The sequence below is a fragment of the Labrus bergylta genome, chromosome 10 (genome assembly GCF_963930695.1).
Source record: "Labrus bergylta chromosome 10, fLabBer1.1, whole genome shotgun sequence".
Classification (NCBI taxonomy): Eukaryota; Metazoa; Chordata; class Actinopteri; order Labriformes; family Labridae; genus Labrus; species Labrus bergylta.
Window position 1 is genome coordinate 23,531,139 of NC_089204.1, and position 27,176 is coordinate 23,558,314.

The window sequence follows — 27,176 nt, forward strand, 5'->3', positions numbered from 1 at the left end:
GCAGCACCTTCTGTCCCCGTCTAAACTTGATCACGCTGATAACTGTTAAACGATACTAAACTGAAACAACTTTAACATCTCTTGACAAAGGCCTACACACTAAAGTGAACAAAGGGAGACAGCGTTACCTGTTGTGTCCATGTCGCGAGCCCGGACAGACTCTCTAACCTGTCCGCCTCGCTGACGCATTGTTACTGGACAGCCGGGGTATTAGTCACACCTCATTTGTTCTCCAGGTGACCACTATTAGGAGGTGTAAGCCTTTGACATAATCCTCTGCCTCTGTATGGTCATTAGCGATACACTAGTCATGATTAAGCACATTTACACTACAGTAACCCGGATTCAGGTCTATGTCACTTCGTCCCCAAGTGAGTTGTGGTATTATTGTGTTAATTGAGCCCATAATAGTTCAAGTAAAACTGAAAGGTGTGTGAGGGAAGAATGAGTTGTGCTGTGGATGTTTCTGGCTGCCTTCAAGATGCCTGTCAGAAAGATGAACAACGCCCCCTTGTGGCAAGCTGTGAAAACTCATTACAGGTACCAATCTGCATAAGACTGAATCCTCAAGGAACTAATATTATAATTATCATAGTCATATTTATAGCATTCAATGTGTTGTAGTTCTACGTGGAAAAGATAGCCTGACCTTGAATATTTTTTTAGTATTATTTATATTTCCACTAGGCCTATATATATATTTGTGTAATTAGTAAGAACCCTAAATGAATGTTGAAGATAGATTTCTAGCTTTTATCCAACAACGTTTCCCACATGTGTGGGTTGGATAGGTGATCACTTTGCACTGTAAAAAAAAAAACCTAGTTGTGATAACTTAAAAAAGTTAACAAAACTTTAGATAACAATTCACTTTCTGAGAAATTATCTAGTTAAGGCAACATTGTTTTTCCATTTCTTTTGACATGAAATCAAAAATTAGAACTACTTTATCAAAAGTTGAATCCACCTAAAATATTGAGTGAAATTGAATATATATATATATTTCTGTTTTACTCAACTTAAATCAGTTTAGTTTATACATTTTTAGTGATTCTCTTTGCTTTTGTGGAAACTTTCAACTTAACAACAATAACAATTAAAAAAGTTATCATCTCGTTTTATCATAGAAACCAACCAACTTTAGTTCTTCAAACTTTAATAGCAGATCGGATCAAATAGAACTTCTAAACATTTACAAATGTTTTTACCTCAAATACTGTGCTGACTTGGAAAAAACATTTCCACCCAAGAATGTGCAAAAAACAGTTCTCTTTCTTTTGCTGCATTTACCATTTATTGGTCATTTTCTCAGCATTTTCAGATTCAATAAACCTATAAAATCAATAATTTACACATTTCATGAGGTGATCTTATTATGGTAAAACAAACACTTCAGAAAAGATCTGAGACAATGTCCAAATATTTCATGGCAGCTTTCAGAAAACTCCCGACCTCAGTGTGCCTACACAGCTTTTCAAAGAAGTATTTTTCTCAGTCCACGGACCTTTGCAGGGGGCAGAGGTCACCACCGATATAGCCTACATTAGGTTCTTCTGTATGACTTTAAATGTATACTGCACTTCCTTTTAGTAGTCAATGCAATTGCATACAGCAGACCCATGAGCGTAGCTACCATGCAAATAGTCCTTCATGCCATGCTGAATGATCTGATCCTCCAGGACGACCTCATCTTCTATTACCAGGAGGATGCCGAAGTTTGTAGTATCCTATCCTATTGTTATGCAGTCCTCAGTGTCTGTAGATTTACAATTCATATTATATATTATTCTTTTCACACTACACAAACATTCCACAACATTTCTTCAATAACTAAAAATAATAGACAATTGACATAAATGAACAAAAGAAAGAGACAAACACAAAGGCTCTGTCTGATTTACAGCATCTAAGACATAGCATGGTTACACAAAGGCCCAGTAGTCCTCTCCCATCAGTACTGACTAAAGTTTCTCCGTATATAATGTTCTTTAAGACATTTTTTAAAACTGTATATAGTGCTTTGTTGTTTAACATTACTTGGGAGTGAATTCCATTCCAGCGTTGTTCTGTATGTTACTGAACATTGAGATACTGATGTTCTGTGTCACCATGTAAAAAAAAACAAAAAACTTTAAAAGTGCCCTCTAGTGTGCCCTTCCAGTGCTATGTCTGTCCTACATGTTATGGCTTTGAATATTCAACACTAGAAAACTGCTGCAAAAGTGGAATCTCACCTTTGGAGTCAAGAGAGAAGAGAGAAGGGTTTCTACAGAGCTACCTTTCAAACCAGCCAGCCACCATACCACATGGGTCAAATCACTGGAGTCACAGCCCAGTGAAAAGTGATTAATTACTTATCACTCTGTCAAAAAAAAGCCTGGCCTAGTCTGCAGGATTTGGATAGGCCTACTTTTTAAGAATTCCCAGAGAGGAGAAACCATTTCACAGCACAAACGCTGGGGGGGGAGGCCAGTTGGAGAAGATGAAGAACCATCTCAACACAAACACCACACACTTTGAAAAATCCAGCTGCTGCCAGATGTAGGATAGTAGCTGGTCGGGAGGAGTAAGGAGAGACAGAAGTTCTACTGAGAGCAAAAATCAAGTTTGGTAGACGTATCCATGAAATTTTAGAGCCCCAGTCTTTTTCTTTTTTAAACCAATCATGTTATTTCTACCTCCCACGCCCAAGGCTTTCCTAATACTCATATCTTCCATGACAAACACCGCCCACAGTGTGTCATACGGTAGTGCTGCTTTCAAAGGCGTCTGTGAAACTCCGACTTATAAGCTTCATCTTCTGTGAATCTACAGAGCTTGATCAATTTATCTCCAAAACAATTTTCTAATTAAAGTAAGGTGAAATAAAATGTTGTTTTGCTTATTTCAGCTAATTGGTAAGTAACGCTGACCACCATGCCTTTACAGAATTAACGTCACTGTGAATGTTTCTGATTATAACATGTAATTTCTGGAAAAACGTCTCAAGAATTAACTGTATGGTCGAATAAACGGCATTAGTTTGCTATATTTTATATATACATAGTGTATAGTACAGTTATAGTATAGTATAACAGAAAATAATACGCTTATTTTCGTTTTTCGCTACAACTGTTTGTGATGAAGTTGTGTTTTTCGATACACCCGAGAGTACCTGAAGGCAGCAAAAAGTCCACCCGGTGGTGCTGTGATATTGAGAGGTCATACATTTTCAAATACAAAGAAAACGAACAAGGTACGTCTAAGTGTTGACTGAATTTCTAACCTTTAACAAGTTTACCACAAACCCAACTTTATGTTCACGCTTACCCCGACTCAAAACGAGCCCTTAGCGACCCTACGCAAAGAGCTAGCACGATGGTTAAGCTGGTTTGTGAACTACCTTGCTAGCTCGTTAGCTGCACTTCGTTAGCGGGAGTCTCGCTGACAGGAACCGGCATCGTGTCGTGACATCCCGGGTCCCATCTGTCACTGTGGGATGTCACGCTATTTCTTCGAGCCACTACTTTCAACGTGGCAGCAGCACAGTAGTGTGAGGTTAAGACTTAGAAAGCTAAAAATGATCTAAAATAACAATCAGATCTTTGTATTTTTGTGATGCAGCATTCGCGTCATTGACTTCTCAGAATCAGCTGTTCTGTCCTTGTTGGTGGTCGAGGCAAGTTTCCATCCTACAGATATTACTAGAGGTGTTTATGGCCTTGTTATGACTTAAACATGTTAGAATTGCTGCTACGTAAAGACTCAAACTCATTGTTGAAATGGTGAAGTATATCCAGATACCTGAGTGTCACCTGTGCCCATAGGGGGATATTTAGAGGTATAGAGCTGAAGAGTAATTGGTAACTTTTACTTTTTTTTAATTTTCCGAGTATAAATGTCTTATTATCTTGTCCAAGATCCTCAGAAATGATGATTTACAGTGTTAATTGAATGTCTTTGTGTGTAATAAAAAAGCTATTTCAGGTCGTCTCCATGGGCCTAGGAGTGAGAACTGTGATTTTATAGGTTTTTATTTCAATGTAGATCAGTCTCTGCCAAGTATTTTTTAAGAGTAATGATCTAATCCACAAATATTTCTAATCAATAATGCTCATTACTTCTACAATTTAACAATTCTACAATTCACTTAGCAGACGCTTTTATCCAAAGTGACGTACATCAGAGAGTAAGTACAACACAAGCAAAGGATCTAGAAAGAAAAAAAGGGAACAATGTGAGTAAGAGCAAACGATCAGCTTTGAGTCTGATTGGACACACAGGTGCTGACAGGAAGTGACCAGAGGCAAAGCACAACATTGAGGGCAGTTCTTGAGAGCTCTAATCAGTATAGAAACCATCTTATAAGTCGTCGTTATCGAACAAAAACCATCGTCACAACCATCATCATCAATGATATCGAAACCATCATCATTAAGTTAGTAGGTATTCATGAAAGAGTTGGGTCTTTAGCTTTTCCTTAAAGGTGCAGAGGGACTCTGCAGATCTTTTTCCCAGTTTTTTCCAAATAACAAGTGAAAACCCAAAAAATCTTCATCAACTATCATGAATGACCAACAAACCCTTACTTTTAAGAAGATTGAAGAAGCAAATGTTTGCAATTTCCCCTGAAAAATGATTGAAATAATGACAAAATACAAGGGGAATTGTTGTCCTTAGATTGTTTAATCAACTGTTGTTACAGGTGTACTGAGTATTTTTCCAACATAAAAGTAAAATAATTCACTAGAGATACATTGTACTTTGTTGTTCCCGTTATCAGGGTACAAACAGCCCAAACACTGACCTTCATTTCAAGCCCAGTTTTTCCTCTAAAGTTACTTTATGTTTTGTACACAGCCACTGAAACATGCCTGTTATGATCATGTTCCCCATGCTTTCAAAGACCCCACGGCAAACTTTGAATTTGACACCGTGAGAGCAACAAACTAAAATTCCTTATCATTTTGCAGTGAGTTTTATATACGCAAGCTATTGAAAGGTAATGCCATCATCTAGGCTGTGTTTTTGTCTCTGTTTTGTACTGTTGTCTGAACATCAATGTTGGGGGAGGGGGGGGCTTCACCTCAATGCAGCGCTCTACTGCAGTAGGTCTATTAATGGAGCAGAGGTGGAGGCTTAACTGTGCATCGGAGGGTTTTATAATCATGAACATTTTCTGACTGTATTACAAAACCCTGTTTGATAACCTTAAAAAATGTTACATTGGAGAAAAGTTTTGAAAACCTCCCCATCGAATGGCTGGCCAGATTATTGGTTTATTTTTTCTGATCAGCCATTGAGTGATATTCAATGTCTGTTACTTTAAAAAAGATCTTAAAGCAAGTAGGTACGTGGACTGAACAGTTGTGATATTTGTACGTTCTCTGTTCATCATAGAAAGGCAGGATGTCTGCAGAGTTGTCCCGCAACATCAATATCAAGGAGCCAAGATGGGATCAAGGCACGTTCATGGGGCGCGCCCAGCATTTCTTCATGGTCACAGATCCCAGGACCGTCCTGCTGTCCTCTGAATCTTTGGACGAGGCCCGAGTAATCGTGGAGAACTACAGGTAGATGGTCTGGAAATAAGATGATGGAGGAGGATTTCGGCATATCACACACAATGTCAAAAATGAGAGTGTTTTTGGAGTATGTAGTCCTGTGAGGCGTAGAAGTAGATTTAAGAATTGTTGTAACCAGGTAGCATCACCATTAAAAAAAAAAAACAACAACAACAATGGTGCTTTGAGTGGCTAAATGTGTTTCTCAAACAAGTGAGAAAACATATCAGAGATGTTAGTTATTCCTTTTTTTATCAGTTTGTTTTTCAAATTTGTGTTAAAACCTGAAAGAATAAAGTCTGCGTGTTCTGCTCCTGCTTCCACTTATGTATAAATGACCACATCACTCCACTCTGACTTTTTCAGAGCCGGGATTGTGAAGCCAGGTTTGACAGAGGATGAGCTCTGGAAGGCCAAGTACGTCTACGACTCCGCCTTCCACCCAGACACAGGGGAGAAGATGTTTGTGATTGGCCGGATGTCTGCCCAGGTGCCAATGAACATGTCCATCACAGGCTGCATGCTCACCTTCTACAGGTAAACATGACAAGAAGCTTCACTTCATTAAACCATGTGTATGACTATTGCTTCTGCTTAATCACAACATAGATCATATATAAAATACGGTATGTTGTCTGGGTCAGCAAAGATGGCCTAGCGGTTTGGTCGTGCCAATAAACCGAGGCTAAAGTCCTGCAAGCTGGCGGCCCAGGTTCAAGTCCGACCTGTGGCTTCTTTCCCACATGTCAAAACATCCAACTAACCCCTGTCCCATTTAATAAAAAGGCAAAAGCCCAGTAAGAAATCATAAAAATTGTATAAATATATATAATATATATGTCAGCCAACATACTCAATGGATGCGAGATAGTTTCTGTGTGATTGATTTAAACCTCAGTACAGGATACAGCGCTGAATAAAAATAGTTTAATCCCTGCACAGACTGAAAATCCTCTTAAAGAAAAAAAAATATCACTCATCAGTTAGCTGGAGACGGCAAATGTTTGATATTTATGCTTAAGGAACAACTAAACATTCAATCAACTCTAAGAATATATAGCAATTAATTCTCAATTTCTAATTTCAGTGTCTTCATTTGCATATTGGTCATATATCTGGTGATAGTGATAAGTGGGGATGCCACTCACTTGCAACTGCTGTCATTTCAGCAAACCACCACTAGTGGGTGCTAAAGTATGACTTTTCCAATTTTACAAATGTTTTCTGTAAATATTGACACAAGGTGACAACAAGCATAAAAGTAAGGTAAGATATAAAATAATTAGTTTTATGAAAAGAGTATGAAAACCTTCGTGGTTTCATCTGTACAGAGTTTAAAAAAACAATCCAGAGAGACAGGTTTACTTAAAATGACTATTAAAACCTGAGGGGACAAAATACAATTATTCTCTACAGATTAACAGCAAAATAGATATTTGCTGGACCGCTGAATACAAAAACTTGTGACCTGAGTTGTCCTGTGGGACTAAGCTTGTCAAGTTGATAAACATCCACACTTACAGCAGAGAACGGCTCCAGTCACGAGTGGTTTTGTGGTTTACAAATACGCTTGACGAACAGATGTCTTAATGTTTCACTTGTGCAAACCAGCAAAAGCAAAACCTGTGGGTTGACTGACGATGCAAATCACTGATTAAATCAGATATGATCAAGGATATATTTAAGAGTGCTTCATCCTGAATGTTTTCTATTGATTTTATGATTGAATGCAACTGGAATATTTTCAGTCGACGTGTTAACAGTTTTAAAATAGTCAGCAAACCTTTTTCCAGCAGTGCCGTAATTTTTATTTTTGTATCATACACTTGCAGGACTACGCCGGCAGTGGTGTTCTGGCAGTGGGTTAACCAGTCCTTCAACGCTGTCGTCAACTACACCAATCGCAGTGGAGATGCCCCCATGACCGTGAAGTAGGAAGGACTTCTCACTTCCACCCCCACTCTAGATCATTCCTGTCCTTCCTCTAAGATAGTGTCTGTAAGGAGGCTGTGGGAGCTGCTGTCCTTTCCCCTTCCCTCACAGCGGTATTCTGTTCCACTGTTAAGCATGCTCAGCTCCATGTCACCATGCACTCATGCTGACATAGCCCCCCAGTTAAATGTCAGGTTCACATGCTTCTGCAAACTCTTTCATTCCACAAAATGCATTAGTTGCATGCAGAGTTGTTGAAGAATAAGAGGGCTGCTTTCAGAGAATATAAAAATAAGGGAGTTGTTGATCGAGCATGTCAATGAGGATGACATATGACATATATTAATGTGTTAGGATGTTCTTCCTGTTCTTCACCTTTGCACATAGCATGCATTCGTGCTGTTCACTGTGGTAGCTCTACTTTGAAATGTCTCATGTTGGTGTAACTGTTAAATTTGCAGGCACAGTTTTTTATGTTCTGTAGAAAAGCTCAGCTAATTATAATAGGTGAGAACATTTAGAAAAAGGATGTGGGTACATTGTGTGAAATGTGTCTCATGCAACTGTCCCTTTGCAGTCAGCTGGGTGTCGCCTACGTCAGTGCCACTACAGGAGCTGTGGTCACAGCCCTGGGACTCAAGTCTCTAGCTGCGGTAATGCCTGCTGATCAAATGAATTATCAGTCCAAGTTAAAAAAAAAAAAAAAGATATCCCAGATACAGAAACTCTGTTCTGCAGAGAAAATCTTGTGTCTAAATGTGTCCCTGATTCTGTCCGATCTCTGCAGCGTCTTCCTCCAATCGCCAGCCGGTTCGTCCCTTTTGCTGCTGTCGCTGCTGCTAACTGTATCAACATTCCCTTCATGAGACAGAGGTGAGAAAACCCGATGAAAAGCAAATCACTTTTGTTTAGTTCCCCCCCGAGCTTGTACAAACTGTGTAGTAAACCACTGCAACAATTCTCCCTTATTCCAGGGAGTTGAAGTACGGTATCCCGGTGACAGATGAGAACGGAAACAGGTTGGGAGAGTCAGCCAATGCTGCCAAACAGGCGATCATACAGGTGGTGGTGTCGAGGATCGGCATGGCGGTGCCAGCAATGGGTAATTCTGAAATGATGTCAGCTTTTTGAAGTGGCCATAGTGGATAGTTTTCTTTAAAAAAAAATGTAAAGCTCTTTGTACACAGTAAGTGAATGGCTGGTTTAGAAGGATGGTGAGATTAAAACAGATTGATGACTTCAAGAAAATGATAATTTAGCTGTGTAATCCATTTGAACCTGAAAGATGATATGAAAGTGTTTTGTTTTCTAACAAATTCGTCATCTTCAACTGCATTGATACTGTGCTTTGTGGAGCTTAAATCCTAATTCAGATGTTTTTTTTAATTATTACACAAAGTCAAACTTTTTTTGGCCCTAAATTAATTTGATATAAGCGACAACACAACAAGGACCTTTTATTCATTCAGCAGTTATTATCCCGATTAATCAGCTTTGGTTTAAACGAGAACTGAGCCAGCATTATTCCACTTATCATCCCGTCTCCTCCTGTTAACTCGTAACAGTTGATGTTGATGTTACAAGACAGAAAAGAATTTCACCCTCTCTTTAAGACGCACACTGGAGGTATTTGAGGACTGACCACACCTGACTTGTCTTTCTTTGTTACAGCTATCCCCCCTGTTATCATGAATGCTCTGGAGAAAAGAGCTTTCATGAAGGTAAGCAGACTGCTTGCATCACTGTCACACTGTTGTTTGGCCATTCATTGATTGCTCAACTGTTGCAGAAAAAATGTTAAATTTCTGATTTTTCTTTTGTGATTTCACAGCGATTCCCACTTCTCAATGCTCCAGTTCAAGTGGGACTTGTCGGCCTTTGGTAAGTTATTGATTTTTTTTTATCAGTGTTGCTTTTTAAGTAGACTTGCCAGTACTTTAACTTGAATAAAGAACATTAGACAACGTCTAAGACCCTCCCCTCTCTTTTGTTTTCAGCCTGGTGTTTGCCACTCCTTTGTGCTGCGCCCTGTTCCCACAGAAAAGGTACCAACAGCTCGACCTGCTCTCTCTATAGGGGAAATTAAACATGCATGTGAAGTGTTATCAGACGTTTTCCCGCTTATTTAATCGTGATCACAATCTTTTTTCGTAGCTCCATGAGCGTGAGCGGCCTGGAAGCAGATCTGCAGGAGAGGATACGAAAGGCCAGTCCCGAGACCACCAAGGTCTACTTCAACAAGGGCCTGTAGGACCCGCAAACACATCTCCATACACGTACACACACGCCAGACAGACACTCATACACATATACACAGAGTCTGTTTGATTGTGTGAGAGCAAATCATAATTATGTATGCATATTTTGTTGTTACATGTACTGCTGCGTTTGTTTTTTTGAATTTGACTGCCCGAAGCTGCTCCAAGTTTTTACAGTGTAGGGCGTTGATTGTCTGACAATTTGAAGAAGAGGATTCACGGAGGGGAAAACAAAACAAAAAACACTCTGAGAAGGAACATCACTGACAGCTTTTTACTGTACATTCGTGTACTCCTTAGAAATACAACTGACCCCTGACGTTTTTTAATGTGTCGTGGTGTGTTTTCTGTCTTCCTTTGGTCAAAACTGCCCACAAGGCGGCGGCCAATGATGTTACTGATTTATGTGTCCATATACCTTTATTTCATGTTGCGTTCAGGTTCATGCAGGTTTTAAGTCCTCTGATGACTCATTTGTAACTCCAGTTTAAAATGAAGGCTTGTGCTCGTGTGTGTGTTATCACTTCTGAATGTAACATGTTTTTGGCCTTCTGTTTTCTCACTTGGTTTTCCTTTTCTTGTCTGGTTTTTGATGCATTTTTCTGATTGTATAAGTAATATTTTAAGCTGTTACACTCTGTCTGTAGTATGTTAAGCCTGATTATTTTCCACCATGTATAATTCCAGCTGGTGGCTATACTGGAAAAACCAGCATATTAATAACTCTAAATAGTCCCAACCCTGATGAATAGCATCCTCTTATGTTGTCCTCCTTGTTAACTGTTGCAGCTACTTACACTCACCGATTCTCCTTGAAGTGTACTTATGCGTCTTCATATAGAAAGACCGAGTAATGACGTGCTAGGTTAAGAAAACACGCAGAACTGACCCTGCAAAAGCTCATCAAGCAAAGCCATATGGTAAACCAGTGAACCCTAGTGAGTGTGATTTTTGTAAACTTAGATATGGACTGTCATGCTATGGCAGCGGCAGCCTGTTTGTCAAGGCGTTTCATCACTTGAGATCACTTTAGTCACCATTGCACTCACTATTATAAGCTGCGTATTAATGGAATTCTTTGATTGTTGTAGGTGGTAGTGTTTGTTTAGTGGTTGTGTCTGGTGGAAGAATATACTATACTGTGCTGTGTCTAGGTGTTGTTAAGAGAACGACTTCGGTCTGGTCTTTAACTCCCTCAGCTTGGCTAGTTGTGTGTTTCCAAAACAGTGACACGCAGAGTGCGGACAACAGTTTTATTGCTGGTGTCACATGGTAACTTTGCACACGCTGTGTCGGATGGATTGCATGAGCAGGCTGAATCAGGTCAAAGCTGGATCATTTCAGCTCCTTTAAGGTGGAGATGCAGGGTTTTGTCAAACAGCCAGCTAGTCTTCTGCTAAACTCTGTGTGTGCTGCAGTTGCTGATTTCTGATTGTACCAAATGAAAGTAGCACATGTTGCGTGATACAATGATGTTCTTGTTTGTAAGGTCTGGGCAGTGGGGTACTGTGGTGTTGTTGTTGCTTCAGTAACAGTGGACAGTTTTGCCTGGGGTGTAGCTTCTCTGATCAAACTCACTCACATTGCTAACGAAGCTCTCAAAGCACACAACTGTCCAGTCTGGTTCAATGTTTGTTGATGGTGTACGTGAGGAAATATCAGCCGTGTGTCTAGACGATATAAGAATAGTTATATTTTTCATGGATATATTTATAAATATATAAGATGTATGTATGATGTCACATATTTGGAACACGTATGCATAAGGAACTTTTAACTAATAAATGACTCCACCTGATGGCCCCTCGTATGCATCAGAGAGAAATGTCATGAGGATGAGATCACCTCTTCCTTCAGGGTTGATACATTCTCAGATTAGAGGAGCATGATTTCTTATCGGACAAAACTTGAAACAGAGAGCACCTTCACAGATTAGCAAGTATAACTCGGTGTTTGTGTAAATGGATGTGTATGTTGGTAAAAAAAAAAAAACTATTGTAGATTTTAAAATGAATACCCATCAAGCACCTGTGGTCATTTCAGGTTATATATTATTATTTTTTTTCTAAATTTGATGTTCAATCATTCATTGAAAGTGATCCCATCGAGTGTGTTAAGGGACACAATCATTTTTATGAATCAACTTCTTTACAGACAGAAATGTACAAGGATTGTGTCTATATGCAACCCTCAAAATGAAAGGTTTTATTCCAAAGTGCTCTCCAGATCATCTTTAAAAAAAAAAAAAAAATGTAACAACCTATAACAAAGTCTCAATCCTAAAGCAATGCCTTGATACGACTCTTTGTGAGAATGACAGTCTTCTTTTTAAAGATAAGTGGATGTCTCATTTTGGAATGAAACTGCTCATTGAGCTGCTCTTTAAATCTTTCATATCAACACTTAACCACCTGTCAACTGTCTCACTCCTTCTTTTTTTTTTTCCCCCCCTAGCCTGTTATCATGTTGTGTCGGGGTGTTTTCCTGCTGATGCTCAAACTGCACTATCTAACCTTTGCTGTGCTGCTGTAGGACTTTAGACTTGTGTTGCTTTTTAAAAAAGAACTTTTCAATTGTGTACTGAAGATTGTATTTGTTTGTTGTGCTGGATAACGTTGAATGGATTATAACCATTATTCTGCTGAGATGTTATTCATTCATTGTCTGGCAGCTTTTAATGCTTGCACGTTGATTTTCTCTTGCTTTGATTCCCTTTGTGTTTCTATGCTCCTGGAATGATTGTGCAAAAGTTTCAAGAACAAAAACTGGAGGGTTTTTAAGTCAGCTTGTCAAAACATTTACGATGAACATGTATTTCAGCGTGTGACTGTACTGATCCACCTTTACATGTCACACCCATAGATCTAGCCAAAGACGAGACGGGTATGATTTGTAAGGACTGAGGAGAAGAAGTGTCTAGCTTTTTGTTTCAGCTTTAGCAAATGGACCTTTGCCACTTTTTTTTCATGCCGAAACATTGTTTTTACTGAAGTGGGCTTTGACCTTTGTAAGTTCAACACTCAACAGAACACCAAAAGTATTAACAACATCCCATCAAGGTCACATTTCTTTGATTTCATGAAGTTTGAAATCAAATCTCAAGTTAAGAGTTGACCCTGACTTCACTTTACAACAGAGGATTTTTGGTGATTTTCAAGGTTAAATCTTTGCAAACTGAAGGGCACAAATGTAGAAGACAATCTGTTTTGTGTTACCACACCATGAATGTTTCTATTATTTCATATTATACAAACATTCAGTCAGTATTGGTGCACTGTGTGTCCTCCCTTTATTTTGTATTGTGTTGAAATATATTTCCTTGATGTGAAATGTATTTTACTCTGAGCAATAGAATAAAAGATGTAACAGTAATGTCCACACCTCTCTGCTTAATTTCATGTGTGTTTTTGAATTTGCATAAAGATTTCACATCCTGCCCCTGGGGACGGGCCAAATATTCGCCTAAACAACTGAATACCACAGTAACAAACAAACCGAGTGACATGAGATGATAAAGGCTTGTTTGTTCAACACTCAGGAAAGCAGGAAGCAATCAGATCAAATGAAAGCCATCTGACTGTTGCTAAGTACAATTTGTTTCAGCAACAATCCCACACAAAGAGATCATCCCAGCTTGAAAACAAACATGTCATACTTAGACAGCGGCTCTGATGTAAGTGAGTCGTCTTCATTTAGAAGTGTAGGGATAAAATACAGGATTTTACAGGATTACTGATTTGAACATGATACGAGGGGAATGTTTCCTGACATGTTTGGACCCAGTTTTCACTGATGGCACATAGATAGCTTTGACATGAGGCTGTGATACTGTGAAACTTTAAGAAATAGGGAGATTTATTGACCAGAATATAATGTTTTATTCAGTCTATGGATTATAACATTATGTTTTTGCTCATTTTTAGTTTGAAGTAACAGAGACATGCTACTCACACACAAATACAAACACATGCACAGACAGGACCTATGGATGGATATACTTTAAAGAGAGATGTCAGAGTGGGGCTGCAGCTCTGCATACTGCAGTACCGGGACTGGAACCGGCGACCCTCTGGTTCCCAACCCAAGTCCCTACAGGCTGAGATACTGCAGCTGGTGAAGAAGCTTCTGTTTCTGTTAAAGTGTCTTTTAATTTACATACTTTTACAATTAAAAATAGTGGTTATTGAAAGAATAGGCCCCAAAATACCACCTGTGGAGGTGGAGATGTCAGAGAGGGGCTGTGTAGCAGAGTGTTAGGGTTCCTTTGTTAGGGGGCATTTCGACAGTACTAGGGAAGTCTCCAGCTACCCTCTGGTTCCTAACCCAAGTCCCTACAAACTGAGCTACTGCCGCCCCCTTTCTTAAACAAACACATGATTCCTAGAAAGAAACACACAGAAGAACTGGTGATGAGGTGTTCTTTATTTATTGCTTCACAAGTGTAGGAATGCACTTTTTTTTTTTCTTCTAACTCTAACACAAGTTAACACACATGCAAGCCACGCCCGTTTCAGGCGCCGCAAACACTCCCAAACATGGCGACAGCATCTGAGGCCTGGATGTGTTTGAGCATCAAACCCCCTCCTCTCACTGTCGAGTTTAGAGTCAGGTTGTCATTGTAAACACACACAGATCACACACGCACGTCTGCCATGTTGAAAGCTTATTGCAGAGCCGAACCAGGAGAAGCAAACAGAAATAACACACAGGACCATTATTATAAATACATTTCTGTCAAGATTTAAAGAATAATTCATCCAATATTTAACCTAGTCTTTAGCCTGACTAATAAAGGTCTCTAAACGACACATTTCAAGTGATGTTAAGTTAAAGAGGTCATATTCTGCCCTTTTTGGGGTTCATATATTTAATCTATGTACCTACTGAAGTATGTTCAAAATAGGTAAAGTTTGAAAAAAGCGTCTGTTTTCATGTACTGCCGCTCCGTGCACCGGCTCGCTTCTGACTCTTTGCTCTGAAGTGCCCACGTTCAGAGTCCCTACGTGTGCCAAGTCTGATCTGATTGATCGGCCTGTCGGCTCTGCCCTAATTGGTCAGTCGCTCAGCACTGTTCTCAGAAATGTCCCACCCCTTTTACCATATTGGGAATGCAGCCACTTTGGCTCCGAGGGGAGCAAAAACATTAGCACCTTAGCACTACTGTGCTACCGCAGGCTACGGCATATCGTGGGCGTGCAACAGAAGTTAATGGGCGTGCCACAATGAGCCAATGGGCTTAGATCAGTGATATCACACTGACAAGACATCACACTGACAATTTTTTTTCGAGGGGGGCTAGAACCGAGAGTTACATGCGGCTAATGCTGCAGCTAACAGGAGGACGTGGGAGAAGCTGCGTTTCCGCGGACTTTGAATTTCTGCACATAGATGTGCCTAATAATATGACCCCTTTAATAGTTGATGTACCTGAATGAAAATGCTTCTTTGAAGCCCCTGGCTATCTGATTATAATACCCATCTCAGAGACACTAGCTCTATGGTGTCTGCAGAGGTCACGAGGACAAACCCTGAGGAACCCCTCTGTTCTTCAATTCACAGCTTGACTTCAGTAACCAACGTTAAATTAATGTGTAAAAGACAATCGTGAAAGTACGCTTAAATATCATGTCAGTGATGGAAGAACTTTGACAATTCTGTAAAGTTAAAACATATTTGTTAATACTTGATTTCTCTACATACAGCAACCCTTCTCTTTATTCTAATGCCATCTGCTTAAATGAAGTTAAACTTATTTCACTGCCACTATTTTCTTAACAGCCTCGGACACGTCTGCATTGTCCACCTTGTTGCCGAACTCCTTCTCTCGGTGTTCCAGGAGAATCCCCTGCAAACACACAACACGAGGTTAAATAAGCGCGATGTTTTATATCGAAAGCTTTTGTGAAGCCCAAAGGAAAGCTCCCTTACCTGCTCTCCTGCTCCAATGACAAAAACTCCCCCCAAGATGAACCCTTCGCCGTTCATGTTGCCCTGGTAACCCGACCTCCAGGCCCGCATGAAGTTCTGCCACACTCCGAGGCGAATGAAACCCAGACCCCCCATCCTCCTCTGCAGCGGGCCGTAAAAGCGTTTCTACAATCACAATTAAGATCGAGTCTGAGCAACATGCAGGAAAGGATGAGATTACATTGCTTTAACCTGTTTAATGAAGGTCTGACTAAAGCTTTGTCACCTCCTTCACTCTCATACAGTACAGCACAATGATTACTGTAGACTCATTATTGAGCCTAACCCATAAAAGGACACGATAACAGATGGAAATACCAAAGTTCATCACTGTAATGGTCCTATACAGTATGTAGCCCATAAATGAAAGAGGAGTTCAACTCTTAAACCACAACCACATTTCCTGTGAATGAAAATAAAAATGTGATGATTTTAAAAACTCAACACATCAAATGTTGAAACTGAGAACGTGAATTGATTTGGAAAATGATATGCCTAATTTTAATCTGATGCTAGAAACCGTTTCAAATAAGTTAGGACAGGGTCATGTTTACCTCTCTGTTGCATCAACTAAGGAGACCGGTTTTACTTTTTGAGACTTCAGGGGCGCCGTACCTTTCATATAAAATAAAAACTAAAAGAAACAAATCCTTTAGATTCTCTTGGTGAGACAAAAACAACAGGCTTTTTGAATCTGTCAGCTTCAGCAACGAAATAAAGACTGATAAATCAATCAAATTAAATCTAAATTCTGCAGAGGCATTGAAAAAGAAATCTAAACGGCATGTCTGATAACACATTCACTGTTTGAGACAGTTTGGCAGTTTGAGACGTGAGGTTTATCTGCCTCTAACACAGCTAACCTCTTCATCGATGTAGATGTCCCCAGCGAAGTGCGGTCTGAAGTCCTGGATCTCTGTGCCGACATTCTCCTTCACCACAGCGACCAGAGGGACCCCGAGCTCTTCCAGCAGGGGCTTCAGAGAGGACAGCTCAGAGGCCTCCTATGGACAGAGGCAGATAGACCATCAGGGAATGTATTACCCACAACTCTCTTTAGATTTCATCTCTTGAGTCATAACGCGACTCTACATCACCTCTCTGCACAAAAATCATCCGGGCCGCCGTACGGCCATGACCACAGCCCCGTTCTTGTCCCACAGGCTCTTTGCTTTGATGACCTCGCCATCTGCAAACAAAACAAGAAGAAACTGTTTTTTAAACAACAAACCTCCACCTGACATATTCCTGATAAAAGGTCATCACGAGGTTTCATGTATTTTACGACTGCATCATGCAAGAATTTAAAAACCCCAGATTTGAAGATGAAATATGCAGCCTACAAATAAAAAAAATAAAAAGTTTACACTCATGGAGCATGAATAAGCTGAATATGTTTTAAAATAACTCAGTAACGGCCTTCAAGCTACAGACAAAGACCTTCACAGTGATCTAATCTGGAATACCAGCAGATTGAAGAAAGCAGCTTTGCCTTAAATGTCACACAACACCTCTTTCACTGTGTGAATAATGCATACAAACATGCAACAGTGAAACAGAGCAGAAACCTGCAAATGGCCTATGTAATGTTAATTCTTATTCTCATTAGCATCAGAGGGAGTAAAAAAACAAGCAGGCTTGTTGGTTTGTTTGTGACATTATAAAAACAGCCAATCAGAAAGCTTACTCACCCACTACGGTGGAGCGCAGGTCAGCCCCTTCAAGGTACTCCAGCGTTGCGTTAGATGCTTTAGACAGACACAGATCGGTGTTGGCCAGAAAGATCCCGGCTAATGCAGCTCCAACAGCACCCAGACCCAATGACCACATTCCCATCCCAAACAGCTCCCACTCCAACCCGGACCCGGAGGACAGCACTGCCGCACAGAGAGGCAACAAACAAAATGAGGGGAGAAGAGTTGCACTATTATCACAATGAAAAATAAACCGTCTTTCTTGTTCAGTTTTATGATGCAGTTCTCTTTCATGCATTGCCGATCAACGCTGAGCTGATAAATGTGCAGAGGGGAGGTATTATTCCCATTTTACACTGTGAATCACTTTTTCTTTCAATGTTATCTCTGACACAGAGAGACTTAAACTCCCTGAATCCAAGAAAACAGCATGACTCAGGTTTTTTTTTTTAGGAATGAGGAACAAAGTGCTATAAAGTCTGTTGGTGCCGTGCTTTTCACCAGCAAACCTTCTTCTCACTTTTACACTCATCTGATTCCCATCCATGAGATTAAATAGCTCACATACTTCCTTAAGAGATGAGACGCAGCTCATCATGACAAGATGACCCAAGTTTGTTGTGCCACTGAAGGGTTTCTATATGAGCCACTCTTGGACAGCTAAACCTTTCAGTGTGAAGTTACGTTTGTGTGTTCACTCATGTTATAATAGTTGATTTCTTTACGAGCCATGCAGCTAAATGCAAAGCAACAAGTAAACGGTCATTATATTTAAAAAAATATATATCTTAAACACTTAAAAAGGTGTGTGGTCTAAAAATGTCCCAAGAAATATAACAGCTTGCAAGAGCCCAAAGTAACATTCCCAAATGTAAATCTTTTGATCAATAATGATGCTAAAATCCAAAGATTCTGACTCTAATAGGTGGTCAAAACCAGAAAATGATCTCAACTGAGGATATAATCAGTTTGTTTTGCTTGACAAACTCATTAAGAGTACTTAGAAGATTTAATCAGTGTTTTCAAATCACTAGTTTATCTTGGAAGGGAAATGCGGTGCACAGGTCACGGTTGAAGCTACTCTATGCAACAACAACACGCTCTATGTTTGGGTTACAGCAGAGAACATCTAACTGTGTCAGCGGTCGAATATGTCCTTGCCTTGAGCGGGCTTGTTTGGGTCAGGACTGGCTTTGGCTTTGCTTTGATGAAACGCAGCAGTCGGGGTTCTTAGGAACAAGGACCCGGCTGCGGTGGAGGGCCGGCTGCTCATGGCAGTGCTCCCCACAGAGAGGGCAGAGCAGCGCAGACATGGTCTCCACCTGAAAGCTGGAGAACACCTGGACAGAGCCAGCATCTGGATGGGCCGTGGAAAAAAGGTCTGACCCTCCGACTATAAACCCTCTCAAGATTTCACTGAAAGAAAACAAATGAAGAAATGTCTTTTCTACGGAAGGTAAAGCTGCAGACCTTTAATAGGACAATACAAGCCATGTCTATTACACTCCGGTTGCTTTTTAGAACTCTGCATTTGTTCAAAAGAATGTTCTCTTTATGCTCAGAATTTGAACATTTAAAGCATACTAAAATGCATGAGGAATACATTTTCCACTGCGGTATAACAGCTCTCTATGTGCAAGCAAACATCCTATTTTTGCACCCTGAGCTGTCTTGTGTGTGGTTAACACATCAACAAATTCAGCTGAAAACACAAACACATAGTTCAGTGCAACATAGCTACAAGAGAAATTCACATGAGTAGACACATGACCTACCCTGGAGGTTTGACACAAGACCCAAAACCCTTAATTTGCAGAAGTAGCCAATGAATGTGCTGAGAAGTAAGAAAAGTTGCATACTAACTTGTCCCTCCGTTTTGAAAATGTGAGGACAATCACGTTCTTCTCCTGAGATTGAGCTCATCCGGTTTCAAACAGTGAATCACTCAAATACATTGTTGTTCTGAGATTTTATAACTGGGAGGACAGAGGGGGCGGAAAAAAAAGCAAAAACTGCAGCAGCCAATAGACAGACGTCAACGCCTGGCACACACACCAGGAAGATTGTGGTTTCCATGACTGCGTCTGTAGAGCGTCCAATGAAAACAGCTGTCTCTACTTACTAGAGGTGGGGAAAACGATTTGTGTAAAAACTGAGATTTAAAATCGAATCATAACTTCCTAAAATGGATTTTTTTTTTTGTATTTTCTTTTTGGGCTAATATGTCACTCCCTGCTGAGTGCTGAGGCCAGCTCTTTAACGCAGTAGAACGCCAAATAGAGCAACAATAAATTCAGAAAGTCCCACAGATGACAAGAAGAATCGTGAGACACCCAAAGATTCCCGGCCCTACTACTTACCCTGCTTAATATTAATATATATAAATAATAATATTAATGAAGTGACCTAATAAATCAAGGGAAGGTTGTGTTTCCAATCAGCACATTGCACTTTGACACCCTGGACACTTTACACTGTTTACATTATTCTATTTTATATTTTGTATATTCAAATAATTATTTTTTAAATTTTACATTATATTCTATTTGACTGTATACATGTGTATTAGTAATTTGAGTGTTATTACATGGCACAGTCTTTACATTTCACTGCACATCTGTATGAGCATGTGACAAATACAAATCTTGAATCTTGAATCTTGTTGGGCTGATGAGCTGGGTGATGTGTGGAGGAAACTGTCTGTCCCTAATATTCTTTTTGGTAATTTAGCTCATTACTTATAAATGTGTAACCCAGCTCTCAAAAAAACTGTATTCATTATTTGTTAAGCTTGTAAAGATAGGTGGCTTACTTTACTTAAAGAAAAGCTGAGCAGAGCAAATCCACATGGGTTTTACGTTTAATCAATTTGCTTTTTATTGCAATTGTTATCATTTTTTATTATAGTTAATCAAGTGTGTGAAAGGGGAAACTCCTGTTCCTGCTTATTCTGCAGCAGAAAACAGATTACTGAAAGCCGGTGTTTTTACATTTCCCTTGTTTAACACTGACACACTGCTATGTTTCCTTTAAGTAAATGTTCTGAATACTTCTTCCAATACTGACACGTAGCCTACATGTTAAAATGAAACAGAAAAATAGCTTAACAACAAGTCACCTCCCCTTCAGTGTGCACCTTTGGTCTGCAGAGTCGCTTAATGTTGTGCAGATTATGACCTTGCTGACTGTTAATGAGTAATCATCACATTGCTGTCTTTACAGGATACACTTAACTCTGTAACTGGGTGCAAAAAGAAGGGATGTGTTAGAGGTTTTAAGAGCCTGAGATGATGGATTATATAATGCATGCATTCTTGCAGAGTCCTACGAAGTTACTGTAGTTCGTCACTAATCGCCGTGTTGAGCCTTTAGCTCCTCTGCTAATGGTTTAGTCTACTGAGTCTGCGCAGGGAGCTAACAGGGTTTAGTGGGAGTAGGTGTGATGGTTTAGAGGCTGTAGCTGAGATACCAATACAATACAATAAATGAATACAGGCATTAGTAAAAAAAAAATAAAAAAAAAATATGGACACTCACCTGAATCAATGGTGCGACTGGAAGAGCCTCTCTGGACAAGTGTTTTGAAAACAGATCTCTGCGCAGGCGCACTAGGCGAGCGAGCGAACGAGCAGGGAAACCAATCGAACAAGATGACAGGCTTGGAAGATTAAAACTTTGACCAGAATATCAAAAAGAAGGAGGAGAACAGGGGGAAATGAACACACAGCGGACAGGTATAATGTTCTGTCAGTAGGATGGGTTTATTGTTTTTTAATATATGGCACAGACAAAAATGACTTTTTACCCCCTCCAATGGTTCAATCTCCCTCATGTCAGGCCAAAAAGAGGCTTCTGGTTTAAAGTGCTGAGTGTTTGTGCTGCTGGCATCAGATCTGTCCTCTCATCAGAGTTTAGAAACAAGTCGTCATTAAAGCACACAAAACACCATCACAAGTCAAAGACCAGATATGAAGACAGTCGGTGAATGAACAATTAAAGTGGCACATGTTGAATTACATTGTTGTGAAATTGCAAAACATAATTGCCAAAAGGAAATTGAGTCAGAAATATGTGGAGGGGGAGGGGGATGATGAGATTACATTGTAGGAGGCTATGCTAGAGGGGGCAGATAAAAGTCCTGTGTTAAAAACCAGAACATGGAAATTGAAACGTGCTGCAGCCACCATTACATAACACCATACTAACAAACGGTTCTTTCATTCCCCACATTGACGTCTATCTTGCCAGGTTTTCCTGCATTTTGCGGGCTGTTGTCAGTACTGCCAACATGTTAACTTTATCCCCAAACTCCTTCTCGCGGTGCTCCAGTAGAATACCCTTAAGGGGGGAGAAAATACAATCAGAACTCTTCAAACATTTTTGAAACATTCAGAAAATAGTCATTGTTAAAGTGGCAGTCTACCTGATCTCCTGGCCCGATGACAAAGACTCCACCCAGGACAAGTCCTTCACCTGTTATGTTACCCCTGAAGCCCCTCCTGTAGGCCTGCCAGATGTTCCTCCACACGCCAATACGCAGAAATATGGAGAAACACATCCACCTCAGTTGAGGGCCGTAGAAATGTTTCTATGAGGGCGATATAAGCAGGTTATGTTATGTTACCCTGCATGTTTCTTTTAATTGTTGTAAGCCAAGTGTAGGAGGGCAGACCTTCTGATCCACGTAAACCTTCCCAGAGAAGTACTTCTTGAAGTTGTCCAGCTCCTTGCCGATGTTTTCTTTCACCACAGCCAACAGAGGGACTTCAAGGTCCTGCAGCTGGGACTTCAGAGAGGACAGCTCAGTGGCCTCCTGGAGAGGGAAGCAAAAGAAAAGAAATGCATGAATGGCAGAAAACTAGTTTGGTGAAGTTTTCACAAATGCAGAGACATGCTATCTCATACCTCTCTGCACAATAATCACCCAGGTCGCCGCACAACCATGACCACAGCTCCAGTCTTCTCCCACAGAGTTTTGGCCTTGTATCGCTCATGGACTGAAAAAAAAAAAAAGACAGCGAGTATGAAGAAATCCATGACGGTCTTATATTTTTCAGTCAAGGCTATTTATAGATGCAATCACATTTTTTCAGTTAAGAGTTTGCCGGTTGTTTTATTTTTTTTTACCAGTCTCGTGTTCACCATCTTCTTAAGTGTTCATTTGCTCAATACAGGGAATTCAATACAGAAAAGACTGCTCCATTTCTACATGTTCATTGTCTCTGTTTTCTGACTCACCTCCTCCAGTGGTCCTCAGTTCTGTCTCCTCCAGCACCTCTAAGTTAGCCCATGCTGGTTTGGTCTGGAACCAGTCTGTGAAGGAGCTCATGAGCTCTGCAACAAACATGCTCACCGCCTTCAGGACCGTAGTCACAGTCGCCATGACCCTGAACCCGCTCCACCGGCCACCTACAGAGGAAACATGTCAGAAGAGAATCTTTTTCTCCAATGCACTTTCTTCAGACATTTTATTTTTCATTTTAGAAGATTATACCTCGTCTGACAGCACACTTTAGCAACACCTATGAATGTATATTTATTTGGCTTTGTGCATCCGGAGAAGGAGCACTTTTCTTATTTTTTAAAGTTACAAATCAGGAATGTTCTCTTCCTTATGACCGCTCGGCACTCATTCAGAAGTTGATTGGATTAACAACTTGGATAAAGTCCTCATATTAAGATAAGAACAGATGTCAATATACTGAAATTGTCAAACGACTTAACGTTAAAACCAAAGTTTGAAAATACAATAAGTTAGTAAATAAGTTTATAAAAAGGAGATACTCACCACAGTGTGCCGCTCTGCTAACAGGGAGGAATCTGATGTTTTCTACCAGCCCCTTTAAGCCCTCTGAGTTTGAGATCAGTCCAATCACAGTGAAAGCCTCGCTTATGTGAACGTAACACAAGAGGAATTCCTCAAAGACTTGAGTGAAACAAGGCTCACACTAAGCTGAATGTTTGTGCCAGGTTAAGCATGGTGCAGAGTGAAGCACTTATCAAAGAGCAGCGCCAATGTTATGATGCCATGAACATTTTAGAGGGTTGACCCCCATCAGTATAAGAAACAGCATCTGTAGATAAGTTCAGTACACCTTTTTAATGTCTACATGTCAGTGGAAAGAAATCTTTTTTGTAAGTTTTGGATTTTTATTGTCATTTCAGGTCACTTGCTGCAAAGGCTCTGAGATCACTCTCCAGTTGTAATGACTCAGAGCAAGACTGCCCCCTGCTGGAGGTGAGCGACATTACAGAATGGATCATTCAGCTTGTTCTTCTTTGCTCATTCACAAATGAACAGAACATAGTAGAAAATAAAAAGGTACACACAAATGGCTAAAATAATCCACAAAAACATACCAGGACCTAACATGACGTCTTTAAATGGTTTGTCAGCTCTGTAAAAGATACTCAGATACTTCTGTTTCAGAGGCTGAGACCTACATTTTGTGTTTCTGAAAAACGCTGAAGAAGCAGAGTGGGGTTTTCTGGCACAACTTAACCAACTACCTATGTGCATGAAGAGTGAAAGGCTTGAAGAGGTAGAAAAGCTCCAGCAACACTTGAAGTATGAAGTTTCTGCTTCTGTGGCCTCCATCAGGGTCATCCATGATGGCACGTCGATCTAATCTGCTTGAAAAATACTCACACGATTCATTGTTTATCAAAAAAGTTGCTACTTATTTTTGGCCATATCCACTTCTTTTTTTTAGCCTTATTGCTTCACGCCTTGCTGACTTAAATATATCTTAATTTCAAACAAACAAAAAACTAGAGGCAATCTGCAGGATACCAAAAAGCTGTTAATTATTATTATAGATTAGATAGTGTTTTTATTTATAGCGGCCCCTGGCTATACAGTCTGTAAGGATTTGTAATGTTTACAGACTGTGAGAGAGAAGATGCATATGTAATCTCTGGGCCATATAAGGTAAAGTAGGATATATTTTGTTTCCACACTATGGATGAAATATGATAGAAATGTTTCTACTACAGTCTTCCAAAACGGTTGATAACACAAAGAGTCCGACCCTGTCAGGTGTAGTCAAGGGGGTTCAGTGTGTTTAGTGGAATGTGAGCATGAAGGGAGTAAACATACACTACCTATGTCTCAGTTTCACAGTTTTATTGCTTTTAAATGTGTCTCTTTCCTACAGAGTATCATTGACAGACAGGTGGAGTGAATAGTTTGTAGTTTGGTTATATTTCACTCATTGGTGGCAGCTTCACACAGGAATGTGCTGAGGGTCCAAAATGAGCTGGAAGAGAGGTGGGATAGGATGACACTTCACAACCAGCTGCTGCACTCTTTCTGGCTGTTTAGCCTGACCATGTGTCGGGTCGTGTGTGTGTGTGTGGGGGGGGGTGACAGAGTCTGCCTTGAAGCTTGTGTTTGTATGTAAACCAGGTCATCCGCTAAAAAAAAAAAAAAAAACGTGATTTCTTTTTTTCCCCAGAATCTTTTCCTCCAAAATGTTTTCAAGTCAAATGATTTATTTGTGCAAAAAAATAATCTAAAAGAGTCAATTCACAATAAAAGTGTACTGCAAGCTACAGGTTCAAATAAGGTCTTGGGTTTTATCAGACTGTTTTTCCTGCTGGCATTCTCATGGCAAGAACACACACACACACACACACACACACACACACACACACACACACACACACACACACACACACACTCTGGCAAACACACAAACAGAGAATGCTCTCTTCTTGGACCGATGCTGCGCCTGTTGGGAGTGTGCAGGAAAAGCAGCCAATCAGAGCTACAGATCTGCACCCCACCTCCTGTGTTGTGTTTTCACTTGCATGTATTGGTTGAGATGTTACATTCTTATTGCGCTGGTAAGGCCAATCAGATCAGGAGTGTGATAGTAATTACAATGTACAGGGTTCAGTTTAGAAGAGAGTCCTAATTGTTGGGTCCTTTTTTTTTTTTATTGCAGAGAGAGAATTATATAACCTTTTGCACAGCCTTTATGTTAAGAATAATCTAACATTTACATCCCTTGCATTTAAAACAAGCTGCCTGATTATTCTGCAAATGATTCACATGTTACATATTCAGAAGCAATAAAACGATAAACCAAAAAATTTAACATAGCAGGAATAACACCCTAACACAGAGAACCATATAAAATACTATAAAACACAGAACAAAACACTGATAACAAAGAACTATAAACATCAAATAGATCAGTGATAATGACAGACTGTTAATGGGATTATCTACCATTTATTGTCATGTCATGTCTTATATAACAAGTTGTCTACACTTATTTTACCACAATCTTTAACATGCCATAAAAGTTCATGACTGGCAAAATCCAACATATTCTGCCTACTCTGATCACCATCCAGATGAAACTGGTTGGTGACCAGACCAGCTCAGAACACAGAGAGAGCGGAGCCGCGGAGGTAAGCTGCGCGTCCTTGAACCTGAGGAAAGACAAACAGGTGTTAACAGCCTGTGAGGCGGCCAGGGTTCATTTATCTCATCCTGTTCTGTCAAGTTTGAGTCTGACTCCCTCTCTAACCCAGAAGTGACCAAAGAGTCCTGACCCCGAGATTTTTTTTTTTAACATTGCGAGAAATGCAGTGGAGGTCAATATGACATACATTTCATTCAGCCAATCACACAGAAGGTGGAGACACTATCATCTTGTTAGCCTGATTTGGGATTGGTTTAGCCTCAAAGTGTCTTTATCTTCGGGGTGTTGAGGGTTTGTAAGTGTCTGCGTGTTACATGTTAAAAAATGGGATTTCTGTGCCCTCTGACACATTACTTGGAAGGTAATCGACAGCATGCTCTACTTGATAAGCGATTTGAAAGATTTGAAATAACTGGCAAAGCCCCCTTTGTAGCAACACAAAGGTCATCGGGCCTTTATCGTTTTACTCTTCATCTTCTTAGGGGCCCAGCAGCTCTGTGGATGAGGGTTTAAACTTTATCTTGATTGTGTCCTTAGAAGGTTTCATAAATCCACCTCTGCTTACTGACCTATTGGCCTTCAGAATGGCACCAATAACCTCCATTCCCTCTAAACCAATAGAGTTATGTAAATCTATTCAGATTCAGAGTAAATCATCAATATTTATAAACTTATCGCATGCAGTAGCATCATCCCGATATTGAACAGTGTTATCGTACAACGCTGATTTGCCTAATTTTTGCGAGCCTATAGAGCAAAGTTATCTTTGTGCCATTGACTGTTTATCTCAAGTGATGACACATCTCGGTTTGATACACAAGTCCTTGCATCTGGTTAAGTCTTTGGAAAAAGTGATATCCCAGTTTCTTTATCACAGCTGTCACTGGGTTTAAGTTATAAATCTAGTATAAAGAATACCTCATACGGCTCAAAATAGTGTTTTGCATGCTGACAGTTTGACCTCCATGTGATATGTGGTGCACTTAGAGGTCAGATTTCTCACCCTAGCAGTCGGTGTTTAATTGAGCTGAAGTCATGAAGTTACACTTACATAGTAACAATTCCATGTTAAGTACATTATTTTCATGTATTCTTTCAAAATGTATTTAAGAAGACAGTATGGATGATGTCAAAACTCTGATAGCTGTTATCTTTTAACGTAACCAGAATGATCTTGTTGACGTTAAAAAAAAAAGAAAAACACCCACTGCTTGGTCAGTCATTAACCGATGTTTGGAGGCAAAACACACAAACTTTAGATAGAGTTCACGTTTGCCCACGTAACGTAAAGTGTCTTTGGTGTTTTCATCCTGGCACATACTTCCAGGCCAAAACAAACAGCGGTGT

At 40.0% G+C, this 27,176-nt stretch overlaps 2 protein-coding genes and 1 pseudogene across 5 annotated transcripts; 1 reads left to right on the plus strand and 2 right to left on the minus strand.

Moving 5' to 3' along the window:
- The first annotated feature begins 3,125 nt into the window (after positions 1-3,125).
- sfxn3 (sideroflexin 3) lies at positions 3,126-13,109 on the plus strand. Its single transcript, XM_020648100.3, has 11 exons — positions 3,126-3,235; positions 5,380-5,552; positions 5,910-6,080; positions 7,376-7,474; positions 8,053-8,128; positions 8,263-8,348; positions 8,450-8,577; positions 9,147-9,196; positions 9,307-9,356; positions 9,473-9,520; positions 9,630-13,109. The coding sequence occupies exons 2-11, from the start codon at positions 5,389-5,391 to the stop codon at positions 9,724-9,726; spliced, it is 969 nt and encodes a 322-aa protein (XP_020503756.1). The 5' UTR covers positions 3,126-3,235; positions 5,380-5,388; the 3' UTR covers positions 9,727-13,109.
- A 1,028-nt stretch (positions 13,110-14,137) lies between these two features.
- LOC109994668 (peroxiredoxin-like 2A) lies at positions 14,138-21,056 on the minus strand. Of its 4 annotated transcripts, none has more exons than XM_020648112.3 (7): positions 20,932-21,005; positions 18,556-18,810; positions 17,392-17,577; positions 16,798-16,889; positions 16,564-16,704; positions 15,662-15,826; positions 14,138-15,578 (listed from the first exon to the last, which is right to left on the minus strand). In XM_020648112.3, the coding sequence occupies exons 2-7, from the start codon at positions 18,749-18,751 to the stop codon at positions 15,483-15,485; spliced, it is 876 nt and encodes a 291-aa protein (XP_020503768.1). In that variant the 5' UTR covers positions 18,752-18,810; positions 20,932-21,005; the 3' UTR covers positions 14,138-15,482. The 4 variants fall into 4 exon arrangements, with proteins under 4 accessions (XP_020503768.1, XP_020503769.1, XP_020503771.1 ...); XM_020648113.3 differs by lacking the exon at positions 20,932-21,005 and adding an exon at positions 19,258-19,377; XM_020648115.3 differs by lacking the exon at positions 18,556-18,810 and having other exon boundaries at positions 20,932-21,056.
- A 75-nt stretch (positions 21,057-21,131) lies between these two features.
- Positions 21,132-23,329, minus strand: LOC109994667 (peroxiredoxin-like 2A; annotated as a pseudogene).
- Between the last annotated feature and the right edge of the window lie 3,847 nt (positions 23,330-27,176).

Bases quoted from the DNA above. Each gene is read 5' to 3' on its own strand.
- sfxn3 (XM_020648100.3), top strand. From the start codon at position 5,389: ATGTCTGCAGAGTTGTCCCGCAACATCAATATCAAGGAGCCAAGATGG. The intron at 5,553-5,909 runs GTAGATGGTCTG...TGACTTTTTCAG, and splicing joins GTAATCGTGGAGAACTACAG to AGCCGGGATTGTGAAGCCAG. The intron at 8,129-8,262 runs GTAATGCCTGCT...CGATCTCTGCAG, and splicing joins GACTCAAGTCTCTAGCTGCG to CGTCTTCCTCCAATCGCCAG.